The 15,646-nt window shown below is 54.8% G+C and overlaps 1 protein-coding gene and 1 long non-coding RNA gene across 3 annotated transcripts; both read left to right on the top strand.

Annotated features, from left to right (window-relative positions):
* Window positions 1-609: 609 nt before the first annotated feature.
* LOC133349099 (uncharacterized) lies at window positions 610-1,391 on the top strand. The gene is made up of 3 exons (XR_009755888.1): window positions 610-764; window positions 864-929; window positions 1,168-1,391. It is a non-coding gene; the product is annotated as an uncharacterized LOC133349099 (long non-coding RNA).
* Window positions 1,392-3,244: 1,853 nt separating this feature from the next.
* LOC133349098 (collectin-11-like) lies at window positions 3,245-13,139 on the top strand. Of its 2 annotated transcripts, none has more exons than XM_061562279.1 (7): window positions 3,245-4,884; window positions 6,322-6,464; window positions 7,521-7,592; window positions 7,726-7,797; window positions 7,896-7,949; window positions 8,403-8,498; window positions 9,029-13,139. In XM_061562279.1, the coding sequence occupies exons 2-7, from the start codon at window positions 6,344-6,346 to the stop codon at window positions 9,424-9,426; spliced, it is 813 nt and encodes a 270-aa protein (XP_061418263.1). In that variant the 5' UTR covers window positions 3,245-4,884; window positions 6,322-6,343; the 3' UTR covers window positions 9,427-13,139. The 2 variants fall into 2 exon arrangements, with proteins under 2 accessions (XP_061418263.1, XP_061418262.1); XM_061562278.1 differs by having other exon boundaries at window positions 3,536-4,884; window positions 9,032-13,139.
* Window positions 13,140-15,646: the final 2,507 nt, after the last annotated feature.

The following is a 15,646-nucleotide window of genomic DNA, read 5'->3' as shown; positions in this document are numbered from 1 at the left end:
TGCACGTCTGGACCTCACCTGGTGCGCATCAGGAACTCACCTGGTGATGTGAATGGGACTGTGGCTCCAATCCGTCGTGTCGTTGGCCGCAGCAGTTCCGACCCAGCGACTTAATGGCCCGGACTCTGGGTCGGGCGGTGACGTGCGGTGAGGGATTTGAGATATTTCAGGGCAGTGGGGGCAGGTGAGGGAGGTGGTGGTGGGTGTGGATAAGAATGGTTTGTGGGTGCGAGGTTGATGGTGGGTGTGCGTGCGGGAGATAGTGGTGATGGTAGCGAAGTTGGTGGTGGGTGTGTGGATGGCTGGGTGGTTGTCACTGTGGTTGTGATTGCCACTGTGTGGTGGCAATTGTGGTTGTGTGACTGTGGTTGTGTGCGGTTGTGAGCTCGCGGTGTCTCCCACAGGTCTCATGGAGGCTGTGTGCCTCCACCTCCTCGTGGGTCTCGCCTTCACCCTACAGGCGACACTGGGGGGGCCAGGGGGGGTGGGAGGAGTGGGGGGCCCGGCGAGAGTGGGGGTCCCTGGAGGGGTGGCTGTAGTTAGAGGTCTGGGGGAAGTGGGGGCCCCTGGGAAAATGGGGGGTTTGGGTATAAAGGGGAACCCGAGAAGAGCGACGGGAGTGGGGGACCGCTCCTGGGACCCCGCGTTGGGCTTTCGCACGCAGGCGGGGCACGGCGGAACCGCGTTGCTGGAGCTCATCCTGGACACGCTCCATCTCCACGGGGCAGATCACGACCGCCCGCGCTTTGGAGACGGGTCGCGAGGTACACACGCACGTCCACACGCGCACGTACACACACGCATGCGCGCACACGCGCACACACGCACACACAGCTTAAAAGTTGTGTTGTGACCCCTTGTAGAGCTGGTGGCACGTGACCCCGGCACGCGACGTGGAGCAAAGGTCAAATTTCTCAAACACCTGACAGGTGAGCACACCTCACCTTCCCTTGTTCCTTACAGGTGAGCACACCTGTCAGAGGGAGCACACTCTTCAATCGCACCTGTTAGGGTCATAACGTTGCCAATGAGTTAATTGTCCCCAAAATGCCCTCCCTCCCTCCCCCCATCCGCCCCGCCCACATCTCCACACTCAATCCCCTATACCCTCCTCTCCCGATCTCTCCCTCTATCTCCCCTGCTGCGCCCCCCCCCCCCATCCACAAGGTCCCCTTCGCTTCTCGCCCGAGTGCGCACGCTACTTCCAGAGGATTCTACACGGATCCCGGGAGTGCGGAGACCCCGCGTGTGAGTGACCCCTCTACAGGGACCCCTCAGGGACCCCACAGCGATCCCATGGGGACCCAACACCAATCTGATGCACCCAGTCGGGATTGGCATGCCCCTGGCAGGGTGGAGTTGAGAGGTGGAGCTGGGAGGGTGGAGCGGGTAGGTGGATTTGAAAGCGTATAGCTGTGAAGTGGAGTTGGGAGGGTGGCGCTGGGTGATGAAGCTGCGAGGAGTTGGGAGGGTGGAGCTGCGAGAGTGGAGCTGTGAGGTGGGGCTTGGAGGTGGGGCTGCGAGAGTGGAGCTGTGAGGTGAAGCTTGGAGGTGGAGCTGCGAGAGAGGAGCTGTGAGGTGGAGCTTGGAGGTGGAGCTTGGAGCTGGGAGAGTGGAGCTGTGAGGTAGAGCTTGGAGGTGGAGCTGGGAGGTGGAGCTGGGAGGTGGAGCTGGGAGGTGGAGCTTGGAGGTGTAGCTTGGAGGTGGAGCTGTGAGGTAGAGCTTTGAGGTGGAGCTGGGAGGTGGAGCTGGAAGTGTAGAGCTGGGAGGTGGAGGTGGAGCTGGAAGTGTGGAGCTGGGAGACTGGAGCTGCAGGGTGGAGCAGGGAGGTGGAGCTGGGAGTGTGGAGCTGGGAGGTGGAGCTGGGCGGTGGAGCTGCGTCGCGCTGATATGCGTGACCCCCACCCTGACCCCGGCCCGCAGACTACAGGCGCTGTGCGCGTCTTCTCACGCGCCTGGCCTCCAGCCCGCCCTGCGCGGTGCGGGGCTAGCGGAGCGCAACCCGGGACTGGGACCGGAACCAGGAACCAGGAGAAATCCCCGCACGGACCGTGTATCCGGACTTGAGCTGTTAGAATCTACCTCGGCTCCACGGGAGAGCAGGGGATACAGGGACACGAGGATGAGGAGATGTGGGACTTTGAGGAGTGAGGAGGAGGCGGCATCAGACCCGGGGGGTTCATCCCTCCCTGAGCGGAGATTATCGCGCTGGCGGCAGCTGCGGCGAGATTTTAATCCGTGACCCTGAATCTGTAACCCGGACCCCATGACCCACGGCATGACCTTCTGAACCGTGAGCAAAACGTAACCCCGCCTCTGACCCCGTGATCCCAAGCCTCACCATCATCTCACCTCCCCAATGATCTCCTCCACCTCCCCCGGACCCTCTCTCTCTCGCCCCGTCTCTTGCGCCCACTCTACCCCTCTTCCCCTGGCTCGCGCCTCGCCTCCTCCCCGCATCCCGCTAATCCTCTTAGCGCCACCGCCCCGCCCCCATCGCCCGCCCCCGCTACGCCTGTCTCGCGAGGAGGAGGAGGAGAGGCTTAACGATCCGGGAGCACGCAGCTTCCAGTGGGGAGCCAGCAGCAGGGCCCCCCGCACTGCGGAGACGTTCATGCCGCACGCTCTGCCCAGTGAAGGCGTCCGTGGTGGTGGTCATCGATGGTCTTCTTTGGATGAGCTCCCCCGCGGCTACAGCCGAAACGTGCGGCCAGGACGACTACTGTGCTGCCTTCGTCTCTCGCCCATCCCGGTTGGGCCAAGTCCCACGTGGAGCCACGAGCACCAAACACTAAAACCCCCGGGTCCCACTGTGTCTCTGGTTCGACTGGGGGGTCGCGGACCCACAAAACTGGACTCTGTTATGGGGTAGGGAGGGGGGGATACTTTAGTGGGAGATGGAGCGGCCTTGCTCGGCCACAGCTGCGTCGCGTAATCCGCGGATTTTGGGATCTCGGGACGCACTTCTCGGTTGAGGATCCTCGGTGCTGTCCTCGAGCTCCGGTTTCCCCGGGACTCCCGGAACAGCCCCCACCGCCAGCGGGTCCCCGCGTGGTTCGCACTCGGGGCACGTGAACCCCAGGCGACCCCTACCGCGCCACCGCCGCTTCGTCGAGGGGCGATCGAGCTGGGCGCGGTGCCCGCGGCTTCAATAAAGCGGCACGAGACCCATCACGGCGGATTGCACCGATCCGTGGCTGGCCCGCGTGACCCCTCCAACCCCCACAATCCCGACAATGGAGAGCAGCCCCCTCCACGACAGGCTCTCTCTCTCCGTGTAGCTCCTTTCCTTTGGAAGCTGCCTCGCCCCAAAGCCACGGCTCGTTCTGGTTCGAATCTCTACCGAGAAGGGAAAAGGAGTCACGAACTCAAACAGCCGGATGTGCAGTGTCACAGTGCGTGCTAGCTTGGGAACGGAGGGCGATTGGTAAACATGGAGCAGAACGCGCGCGCGCCACCCCCACGCGGCATGTTGGGAACATCAGCGCCGCTGCATCGCAGAGACTATTGAGATAAACAAAGCTGAGCGCCAGACGCGACCTCCATCGCCGCTTTACACGACCCAGCTGCTGCTGCCGCCTCCCCCCACTACTGCCATCACCAACGCGAATTCAGCACGGGCCCCGCGCCAGACCAGCCCGGACCCCCGGACTCGGCGGGGGAGGTCGAGGCAGTGCGGCCGCCGCCCACGCCGCCAGATCGTGACAAACGAGGCGCGCCCCGTGCTCGTGTAAACAGCGCAAAGAAGCGCGGCGCCCTCCCTGGGTGGCGAGAAGACGCGGGGAGAGACGCGGGGAGAGACACGTGGAGAGACAGGAGGAGAGACGCGGGGAGAGACACGTGGAGAGACAGGAGGAGAGACGCGGGGAGAGACGCGGGGAGACGCGGGGAGAGACACGAGGAGAGCCACGAGGAGAGACACGAAGAGATACGCGGGGAGAGACGCGAGGAGAGACGCGTGAAGACGCGGGGAGAGACACGAGGAGAGACGCGGGGAGAGACACGGGGAGAGACACGAGGAGAGACACGAAGAGATACGCGGGGAGAGACGCGGGGAGAGCCACAGGGAGAGACGCGGGGAGAGACACGAGGAGAGACACGAGGAGGAGAGACACGAGGAGAGACACGAAGAGATACGCGGGGAGAGACGCGGGGAGAGCCACGGGGAGAGACGCGGGGAGAGACACGAGAGACACGGGGAGAGAAACGTGGAGAGACACGAGGAGAGACACGGGGAGAGACACGGGGAGAGACACGTGAAGACGCGGGGAGAGACACGGGGAGAGACACGAGGAGAGACACGAGAGAGACACGAGGAGAGACACGGGGAGAGACACGAGAGAGACACGAGGAGAGACGCGGAGAGACACGGGGAGAGACACGAGAGAGACACGAGGAGAGACGCGGAGAGACACGTGAAGACGCGGGGAGAGACAGGAGGAGAGACGCGGGGAGACACAAGAAGAGAGACACGAGGAGAGACGCGGGGAGAGACACGAGGAGAGACACGGGAGAGACACGAGGAGAGACACGAGGAGGAGAGACACGAGGAGAGACACGGGAGAGACACGAGGAGAGACACGAGGAGGAGAGACACGAGCAGAGACACGAGGAGAGACACGAGGAGGAGAGACACGCGGAGAGACACGAGAGAGACACGAGGAGAGACACGAGGAGAGACACGAGAGAGACACGGGAAGAGACACGGGAGAGACACGAGGAGAGACACGAGGAGAGACACGAGAGAGAGACACGAGAGAGACACGGGAGAGACACGAGGAGGAGAGACACGAGGAGAGACACGAGGATCAGAAGCTGCAGTTCGCGTGTCGCCACCGCCAGGCGACACCGGTGCTGCTCTACTCGAGAGAAGAGCCACGTGAGGTGAGATCCGTGTGAGATGAAGTCCAGCTTGGATGAGGTTTACGCGAGTTGAGTCCGTGTACGATGACGGCTGTGTGAGATGAGCTCCATGTGCGATGATAAAGTTGAGAAGATCCGAATGGTGCGATGTCCACAGATGAGGTTCAAGTAAGATTCATGAAATCCATGCGAGGTGACATTCAGGTGAGCTGCAGAAGCGTATGGCGAGATGACTTCGAGTGAGATGAAGGTGGCTTAAGAGCCAAATGTAGTTGAGGTGACAGCATGGAGCCACGAGGAATGATGAGCTCTAGTTCAGACGAGCGCCGCGTGAGTCGCGAGAGAGCGGAGCAATGCGAGTTGACAAGTGGGATGCGCTGCAGTTGTGCCGAGGCCTGCTGCGCTGAGCAGGGCTTCACTTCGCGCTCGCAGTGAGACTGGAGTAAGCGGCACGTGGCTGATACTCGCCACGGCCGTAGCGAGATGTTTCCTGGACGTGGTGCGCTACGAGAAGCACCACGAGGTGGGGTCCCCGCAGCTTCCCGTCAGGCTGAGACGGTGCCGAGCGGCGGCGTGGGTTGGCACGACCCCGGGGGGTCAACATCCTCCACTCCGAGCTGTTGCCGCAGGTTGTCGAATTTGTAGGTTCCCCTCACGACGCGTGTTTTTGTATCAAATGGACGAGCGACGAATCTCGCGGCGTCTTGGCCGACGACACGAGACAGACTTAGCGACCCCAGCTGCGGTCAGGAGCCCGGTCAGTCCACGACTTTGTGAGTCGTCGAGTTCCACTTTTGACTCGAGAAGCGACTTTTGAGGTTCGCTCTCAGGTCCTGCCAGCTCCGCCTCGCCTCTCACGGCAACAACGAGGTGGCGGTGACGTCCCTAAGGCGCCTGTGCCAGGCTAGGTACACACGTGCACCCCACACATGTCCATCCTACACAAGGGCACGCAAATCCGTACTACACACGTGTGCACTACTACTACACGTGTTCACTACTACACGTGTGTGTACTACTACACACGTGTGTGCTACTACACGTGTGTGCACTACTACACACGTGTGTGTACTACTACACGTGTGTGTACTACTACACACACGTGTGTGCTACTACACACACGTGTGTGCACTACTACACACGTGTGCCCAAGTGTGCGCGCGCGTGACTGACGATCGCGTCTGGCTCGTGAGTGACAGGCGTCTGCCTCGTGATTGGTTGATGGCCGGCGGTGGTGGGCGTGTCCACGCGGAGACCCCCCCGCCCCCGCCCATCTCACCTGTCCCCCGCCCATCTCACCTGTCCCCCGCCCATCTCACCTGTCCCCCGCCCATCTCACCTGTCCCCCGCCCATCTCACCTGTCCCCCGCCCATCTCACCTGTCCCCCGCCCATCTCACCTGTCCCCCGCCCATCTCACCTGTCCCCCGCCCATCTCACCTGTCCCCCGCCCCACCAGCGCGTCCCTCACGTCACGTGCCATGGCCTGGAGCCTCCTTGCGCCGCTCCTCGTGTTGCTCTCGAGCACGTGCTGCACAGCAACACTTAATCGGCCAATCATGGAGGCGTGCGCCAGTCACGTGATCCTTCCCGGCGCGAAAGGTAAGGCCCTTGTGACGTGTGGGGCACGCGGCACCGACGAGCACCAAGTTAAACGTGAGAGACCCAAAGTGTCGCTTTAGCCAGTGGCATAGCGACGGAGTGTGCAGGCGGTGCACCTGCACCAAGGCCTGATGGGGCTTTGCGACGGGCTACAAGGAGGGGGGTGGCAGATGGACAAGGTGGCCTCATTCGTGGATTTGCATCAAGGCCCACGCCAAGCAGGCGATGCCACTGTCTTGGGCCATCACATCCCAAATTGTATTTCAAAGTGTTGGTGAAGTCGAGGGAAAGGTGCAGTAGCATCCTTCCTGTAGATGTTGAATGCTCCACAAATAGTGCTGAATCGTTCCAATTCTACCCCGGGCCTGACGGCTCGTGTCCATGCCATGATCGTGTAACAGCAAATGCATTGAATCAAGGCCGTAATTATAATATATATCAAATATGCTAAATAAATCCCCCAAAATATTGCTATAAAAAATGCTATGTTATGTAAATAAAAAAACAATTTGCTAAACATTGGCATAGATTTCTGTGTATATGATTGTGTTCTTAGGTTTTTTTTCGGTAAAGTCACGTAGGTAAAAAAAAAATTCTTTTATTTTACTTTTATTAATTTTAATTTTTTACCTACGTGACTTTACCGAAAAAAACCTAAGAATATGAATCCTTGCAGTCACGAAAGCTTCAAATCTAGAATTATATGATTGTGGTTATGGTTGTACTTTATTAATCCCTAATCTCTGCCATTACATACAATGAAACAAGAAATGGTAAAAAAGTAAAAACAGAGCAATGTAATACAATACACTATGAGACATTATTGTACAAAATAAATTAAAAGTCCATCCCATGTGTTAGTGACTTTTTTAATATTTTAGGCAGGAAATGAGTTTTCAAATGTAGAAATTTTTCTGGGTTGGGACCCCCAGACACCCTGGAAGATTTGGTCCCCCCCAATGTTGACTCCATGGCTACGGCCTTGCATTGAATGATGGTTGTTTAAGTAGCAAGGAGCACTGCGCGAGTGCTAGCCTCGTGCCCTGTCTTGTGCAGGTGAGGTCGGTGTGCAGGGAGACCGTGGTGAGCCCGGAAGGCCTGGAAAGCTGGGCCCACCTGGAGAGAAAGGTAGCCGATACATCACATCTCGGACACCACAGCTCATCACAGGGCGCCACATCAAGGAGTGATGGGCATTTCGTCCCATATCCCTCTTCAGTGTATTTTCTGTCTCTACTCACTCCCTGACCGCACTGTGCAGGCCTGCCAGGAGATAAGGGATGCAAGGGGGATCAGGGACGGCCAGGCAAGATTGGGCCCATAGGAACCAAAGGTATCACGTGCTCGCGCCATGCGCACCTACGCTGCACACTTGGGTCGCGCTGACGAGGCTCATCGCGCGGTGTGTGTGTGTGTCATGTGTCGTGCCAGGCGAGAGGGGCAGCAAGGGTGACAATGGACCCCCCGGGCCTAAAGGGCAGCAAGGTGAGGTGGTGGGTGGGATCAGGCCACCAACAACATTTAAATAATAAATAATATGCCTTATCGACCAAGTTGATGACGTCATATGTCATGCGCTCGCCTTCACGCCTCATTACACAACGTGTGACATCATCTAGTGATGTCACACTTCATGACGAGCCTTCACACTGGTCTCCACCTAAACAGCTGAGGGCTGAAGGCTTTTGACCTCGGCTTGGCTTCGTGGGTCCCTGCCTTTGACTCTAAGACTGCTTTTGCGTGCTTCTGTGTGTTTACCCGTGTCTGCAGGCTCACCTCCATGGCCATGTCTGTGTTCCCGGTGCTTGTTTGCGTGTGCTCATATATTTGTGAATTCCCTAGTCCGCGTTCTTGTTCAATTGTGCGCATGTCTGCATGCTGGTGTTGTGTACGTCCTCACATCCGTGCCGGTGTCTCCCTGCGCTGGTGTTGTTGCAGGCTTACCGTGTAACTGCAGCCGCATGCGTGTTCTCATCGGAGAGATGGACATCGTGGTGACTCGCCTACGCGAGGAGGTCTCCTTCCTCAAGACCGGTGAGGGCGCGACCCCATGCGACCCCGAGTCACGGACAGGAACTCTGTTCCTTTCTCCCCTCTGTCGTGTTCACAATTCCTACGCTGACGGTGCCAGATTTAGGTGGCTTTGTCCCCAGGGCACTACAGCTCTTGCGTGATGATTCCTCCATCCACGTTCAAGAATCGGTTTCCTAGATTGTTTAATCTCATTCACACTGTACACACTCACCCCGCTGCAGATTACAGCACTTCTCTTTCTGTGTCATCCCTCGCACTGCTGCACCATGAAATTCCCTCTCTTCACCTCTTTTCTCAAGCCTCTTTCTTATCATAACCTTGCTCAAGTCAGGAGATGAGTGAACTCATAGCAATCACACCTTCACGAGTGATGTGGCTACGTGCTTGACATTTCGGACCTCAGGACCTGCGCTCAGCAAAAATCCCAGCAGAAAATTACCCCTCCTCTTGGCCGATACATCTCCAAAAATAATTGCACCAGCCCAGCTCATGACAAGCGAGCGTCTGTGCGGCCACTTGTTGTGCTCCAGCAGTGGCGGGCGTGCGTGAGACGGAGCGCAAGGTGTACCTGCTGGTGCGTGAGGAGCGCGCCTATTCCGAGGCGGCACTGCACTGCCGCTCGAGGGGCGGCCTCCTCGCCATGCCGCGGGACGAGACCACCAATGCGCTCCTCGCGGCCTACGTCAGCCACGCCGGCCTGGCACGCGTCTTCATCGGCCTGCACGACGGAGCGCGGGAAGGGGCCTTCGCCTACGAGGACGGCGCGTCGCTGGGGCCCACGGCCTTCACCCGCTGGCGGCCCGGCGAGCCCAACAACGCGTTCGGTGGAGAGGACTGCGTGGAGATGGAGAGCGGCGGAGGTTGGAACGACGTCAGCTGCGCCAACACCATGTACTTCGTGTGCGAGTTCACCAAGGAGGAGCTGTGACTGCAGGAGGTGGTAGTTTTAAGGAGGAGGTTGAGGAGGTGAGACCGGCTTCACGAGTCGGTCAAGTGAGGAGGAGTGTGATTGGATGTGGCTGTGACTAGGGGAGTGTACCTGGAGAAGGATGTAGCAAGGAGGCGGGTGAGAGGAGTGTGACTCAAGGATGTGGGTTTAAGAAGCAGGAGTCATGATTGGAGGAGAGAGGATTTAATGGAGGGCCTGCTATTTTGGGGGTTTTTGAAAGGGCACGCAACCTAAGAAGTCGGGTTAACGCTGATGTAACTGGAAGAGATGCACTTAATGAAGAGAAAAGCGCGATAAGTGGGAAACAGGTTTATCGAAAACATGTAGGTGTATTTGAGAGGAGGTGTATGGATAGCTGGGTTTGTATGGTATATAGTGCAGAGTATACACACAAACCTATACTTGTCTTCACACTGCTCGCAATTCTAGCAGCAGCAGCAGTAGCACGCGCTGCAGTGCTTCATTCAGAGCCATAGAGGATGGGGTTCATGTGAAGTTGGAGCCTCGATGCCAAGCAGTGCATCAAAGGAGGGCTTCATTTCAGCCGGCACACCACATCCAGTATACATATCTCTATGGCTGTGACTGCGAGTCATGCGTCGCCTACTCCAGTCTACCAGTGATCTGCAAAATATTCATTGAGAAACTTAATCCCTGCTGGCAAGGACTAAATGACCTTGCTGTGGCACCGCAGTGGCGAGAAGTTAACTTCCTCGCCTGGTATGCAGGAGGACGTAGGTTCGATCTTGATCCTGATGCCTGTATATTTGGCGTTTGCATGTTCTCCCCGTGATTGCGTGGGTTTTTCTCCGCGTCCTCCTATTTCTTCCACCATATTTAGAAACATACGTTTAGAGTATTTTACAGATGTAGTGTGGAACTCACTCGAAGGAAAGGTAACATAACACCTGCTCATTCTTTATTAATCTCCATACACGCCAGTTGTGAGCGCACACTTTACGTCACGCATAACACCACGCGTGGTACACCTCAATCCCTACCAGCTACCCCTCCTCTCTCATACACTACTAGCTACCCCTCCTCTCTCATACACCGCCCACACCTGCTCAGGACAAAGAAGAACCTCGTGCAGTCCCGCACGCCGGCTTCTATTCCCCCAGCTAGACTCTGCTCACCTTCCAGGATCTGCCCGACAGCCAACCCGCAGCTCACACATAGACGCCTCTCCTCAGCTGCGCGTGAGCCACTCCATTACACACGTGCCTCTCATCAGCTGTGCGTGCTTTACTACACTACACAGATATACATTTCCATGCGATAAGCCACTTCGTTGAGCTATCATTTGTGGCCAGATCGCTTCTAAAAAAGAGCTACATAGCTCCGTGGTCCTTATCTGGTAAAATAAAAAAGAGTTTAAAACCACAGGGTGGCTCTTCCTGCTGCTGTGAGAGGCCAGGCCATGCATTGGTTATTGTTACTTTACGGGGGCATTATCCCATTTGCGCCCCCACCCTGCCCCTTTCTGTGTCAGCTCCTCGTGGATGCCTCCTCATCTAGCAGTCACTTCTGCCAGATTGCACAGGAGTTGCACAGTTGACACCAGACCTCCAAGGCCTGCCCTTATGGAGTTTTACATGGAGTCAATATGGATACCTCGCATATGAGGCAATGCCCCCCATAACACCCCCCCCCCCAGGCCCCATTACAGTTTCTTAGACTCAACTCTGAGACCCTCTGTAGATCCTAACCTCGGTGCTGGAACTCCAGGGCCGGCCAGAAAGCCACGAGAACCCAAAGCTCCCCTCGTGTCGTTGTTTGCCCAGCCGGGAGCTGACCTCCCCGTGCCGCCCTCCACGTCACGAGCGAGGCAGCTCGCGGGGTCCAGGTGGGGGCCGGCGTCCATGACGAGGTTCTTGCCTCGTCCCATGCGTGTCGGGCACGAGTGGCAAGAGGCGCATGTTTGCGTCTAGGTTTGAGTGCGAGTGGTTTTAGAGGGTCTCGTGTTTGCGATGGTTGACTTCATCTCCTTTTACAGGAAGGGAAATGAACAGATATAGTGCAATAGTCGACTGAACCGTCCATGTAAAAGCAGGTTAGGATTTACTTCTCAAAATGTGACGAATTATAACTCACCTGAAGGATGTCGTTTGTTTGTATGAATTGGTTGTACGCGTTTACATGACAGTGAGCCTCCGTCCCCACGCTTGTGTAACACACAGCAGCGTCCCCCACATGACGGAGCGCTGTATCAGAACCGTGCACAGTATTTGTCGGCCGGCAGGCATGGAAGTTCACATCCGAATGGAAGCTGAAGATCTGCACGCAGGGCTCATTGTCAGCCGGGCTGTCTGCACCCGGCACACCGAATCCAGAATGCCTCTTATCGTGGCTGTGGCTTTTGAGTCACCAACCTTCTCCAACTACCAGTGATATGGAATATATTACGTGAGAAATTTAGCCTTGGGTGCCTATTGAGTATCTACCCTGCGGTGGATGCCTGGCTATGTGGCAGCAGAAACGAGCAGGAGTTCCACGGCCTCAAATCCGCAGCTTGGTGGTTCCCAACCTCTGGTCCATGGGCCTCTGGCGGCCCACAAGGCCGTGGAAAGTAACACGCGGAACTTGCAGATACAGGACGATTTGGAGTCTTTTTATATTTGAAAAAAAATTCTGGTGCGCGGTGGTGAAAGCAAAATGTTTGTGTATGGTTGGGAACCACTGCTCTGTACCATCGTATTCCTTGTTCAAGGACTTGCCACTGCACTAACCCTAACCAACTGGCTAAGCAGGCACTAGTTAGAACCCCAGCCCTGATCAAATAGCCAATCAGCTTACACGGTTTTAACCCTAACCCTGCTCACCTTCTGCGCCCATATTCAGTTTCACGTCTCAGTTTTTCATGGCGCCATTTTGGCAAGACGGGAGTTTAAAGTGGATTTTGTTCAACCGGGTGGGAACTCACGGGGCCAGGACGAGTCTCGTTTTTCGAAAGCGATTTGGGTCACCAACATACCAAACGCGATCAATACAATGACGCTACAGAAATGGAGCAAATAGCAATCGGAGCAAGATCAACCACATTCCAGAAGGAATCAAAACGGTACACAAATATAAATGTATATTATATTTTAAAAAATAATCTTTGCATTGGAGTGTGGTGTGGGGAGATGAGTGCTGGCTCGGGGCTGTGCTGGGTGAGGCTGAGGTGGGTGAGGTCAGCGCGGGATGTGCCCAGTGGCGGTTCGGGAAAGAACGCTGCACCTGCTGGTGGATTACATTACACAGTTGATTACATTACCCTGTGGATTACATTAGACGGTGGATTACATTACACAGGGAATTACATCACACAGGGGATTACATCACACAGTGGATTACATCACGCAGTGAATTACACCACGCAGTGGATTACATCACACAGTGGATTACATTACACAGTGGATTACATTACACAGTGGATTACATTACACAGTGGATTACATTACACGGTGGATTACATTACACAGGGAATTACATCACACAGGGGATTACATCACACAGTGGATTACATCACGCAGTGAATTACACCACGCAGTGGATTACATCACACAGTGGATTACATTACACAGTGGATTACATTACACAGTGGATTACATTACACAGTGGATTACATCACACAGTGGATTACATTACACAGTGGATTACATTACACAGAGGATTACATAACACAGCTGATTACATAACACAGTGGATTACATTACACGGTGGATTACATTACACAGGGGATTACATTACACAGTGGATTACATTACACAGTGGATTACACAGTGGATTACATTACACAGTGGATTACATTACACAGGGGATTACATTACACAGTGGATTACACAGTGGATCACATTACACAGTGGATTACATTACACAGTGGATTACATTACACAGGGGATTACATCACACAGTGGATTACATTACACAGTGGATCACATTACACAGTGGATTACATTACACAGTGGATTACATTACACAGTGGATTACACAGTGGATTACATTACACAGTGGATTACATTACACAGGGGATTACATTACACAGTGGATCACATTACACAGTGGATTACACTACACAGTGGATCACATTACACAGTGGATTACATTACACCGTGGATTACATAACACAGTGGATTACATTACACAGGGGATTACATCACACAGCTGATTACATCACACAGGGGATTACATCACACCGTGGATTACATTACACCGTGGATTACATTACACGGTGGATCACATTACACAGTGGATTACATTACACAGTGGATTACATTACACAGTGGATTACACAGTGGATTACATTACACAGTGGATTACATTACACAGTGGATTACACAGTGGATCACATTACACAGTGGATTACATTACACAGTGGATTACATTACACAGTGGATTACATTACACAGGGGATTACATCACACAGTGGATTACATGACAGATGGATTACGTTACTCGACTGCGCTAATAGACACCGCCGCTCCGCGCTGCAAGGTCTCGTATTCAGTACCGGACGCTTCGTTTCTCAGCACAATGCCGAGAGGGCAACAAGAACAGCTGTCTGCCCCGGCTTTCACCTCTCTGCTGCTGCTGCTGCTGCGTTGAGCTCTGTGACGCTGCCTTGCCACTGGTACACAACATTGATATAAAACCCCAACACATCCGTCCATAACACTGGGGCCTGATATACATTACTTTGGCATTGTCCGAAACGTCGGTTATGTTCGTTTTGTGGCTGAGTTGACAAACGTGCGTCGCGTTTCTCGTGCTGGAGCACCCTCTGCTGGACAGCGCCCGGGCCTTGATTTCTCATGATCTATGGTTCTTGATTTCTCATGATCTATGGTTCTTGATTTATCATAATCTATGGTTCTTGATTTATCATAATCTATGGTTCTTGATTTATCATGATCTATGGTTCTTGATTTATCATAATCTATGGTTCTTGATTTATCATAATCTATGGTTCTTGATTTCTCAATCTATGGTTCTTGAATTCTCATAATCTATGGTTCTTTCGGAAAAGTCAGGTCGATAGAAAAAATAATAACAATAAAATAATAACAATGAAAATAAAGTGAATTAAAAAATAATAATAAATATCACGACGTTTTGATCGCAACACAAGCAAGCGTCATCAGGAGGATTTCTCGTTGGATATTCTCCAGAGCTGAACCCCGGACACCTCCGGATGAAGCTCTTCCTGCCTACGGGCACTGCCGCATGCGAGGCACAGCCATGCACAGCATACTTTAATGGGGGGGGGGGGGGGGGGCAACTGCCCCCTAATGCTTGCACAACATTACAAGGTAATGAGCTGTGTTTGCTCCTTAAACATTTGACTCCCACCGCACCCCTCAGAAGAACAACCCCCCCCCCCCCCCCCAGGACCCGCTACTCAGCCACTGGACTCCTATCGCTCCCGACACCATCTGTTCCTCCCCCACCACTCGCCCTGTCACTTCGAGTGAAGGCGGCGGGCACCAGAGAGACAGAGGGAGCTGTTGTCGCCTCACTTCTATTTGTGTGGGTGAGGCTGGTGGGCGACGCGCACCTCCCAGCTGCTGCTCCACGCGGGCCCCGTGGGCCCTGCTGTATGGGGCCGTGGCTCGTCCCCTCGGTGTGGGTCCTCCTACACGATCACTCTCCAGTGTGTACACCCATCTCAACGACTTTGCTTGTTGTCTTGCATTCTCTAATTGCTACACACACGTCGCTGTTTATAGGAGCCAACCACCCTTTCATGCTTCTCCATCACCTCAATCAACTTCACATTCTGGATTCATACACCTATTTGTGTATCCTCACGGATGCAGTTGCAAAACAAAGTGTATCTACAGTAAAGTCGCGGTATTGATACTAAGATCGAGCTTATAGCGTCTTATATGAGTCCGTTCCAAGGCGATTGACAAATTGAACAAGTAACCGAATAAAGAGTGTTCTTCATACCAGCAAAGTCTCGTTGTCCACGAGGGGGCTGCTGCGTTGTGAGTGCATGGCCAATGTCATGGGTGAGTGCGTGGCCAATGCCATGGGTGAGTGCATGGCCAATGCCATGGGTGAGTGCATGGCCAATGTCATGGGTGAGTGCGTGGCCAATGTCATGGGTGAGTGCGTGGCCAATGCCATGGGTGAGTGCGTGGCCAATGTCATGGGTGAGTGCGTGACCAATGTCATGGGTGAGTGCGTGGCCAATGCCATGGGTGAGTGCGTG

This window comes from Lethenteron reissneri, chromosome 29, assembly GCF_015708825.2.
Source record: "Lethenteron reissneri isolate LAM-NWPU_2019-01 chromosome 29, ASM1570882v1, whole genome shotgun sequence".
In the NCBI taxonomy this organism is placed as follows: Eukaryota; Metazoa; Chordata; class Hyperoartia; order Petromyzontiformes; family Petromyzontidae; genus Lethenteron; species Lethenteron reissneri.
Note: the sequence above shows the minus strand (reverse complement) of the source record. Positions and strands in the feature narration are given on the sequence as shown.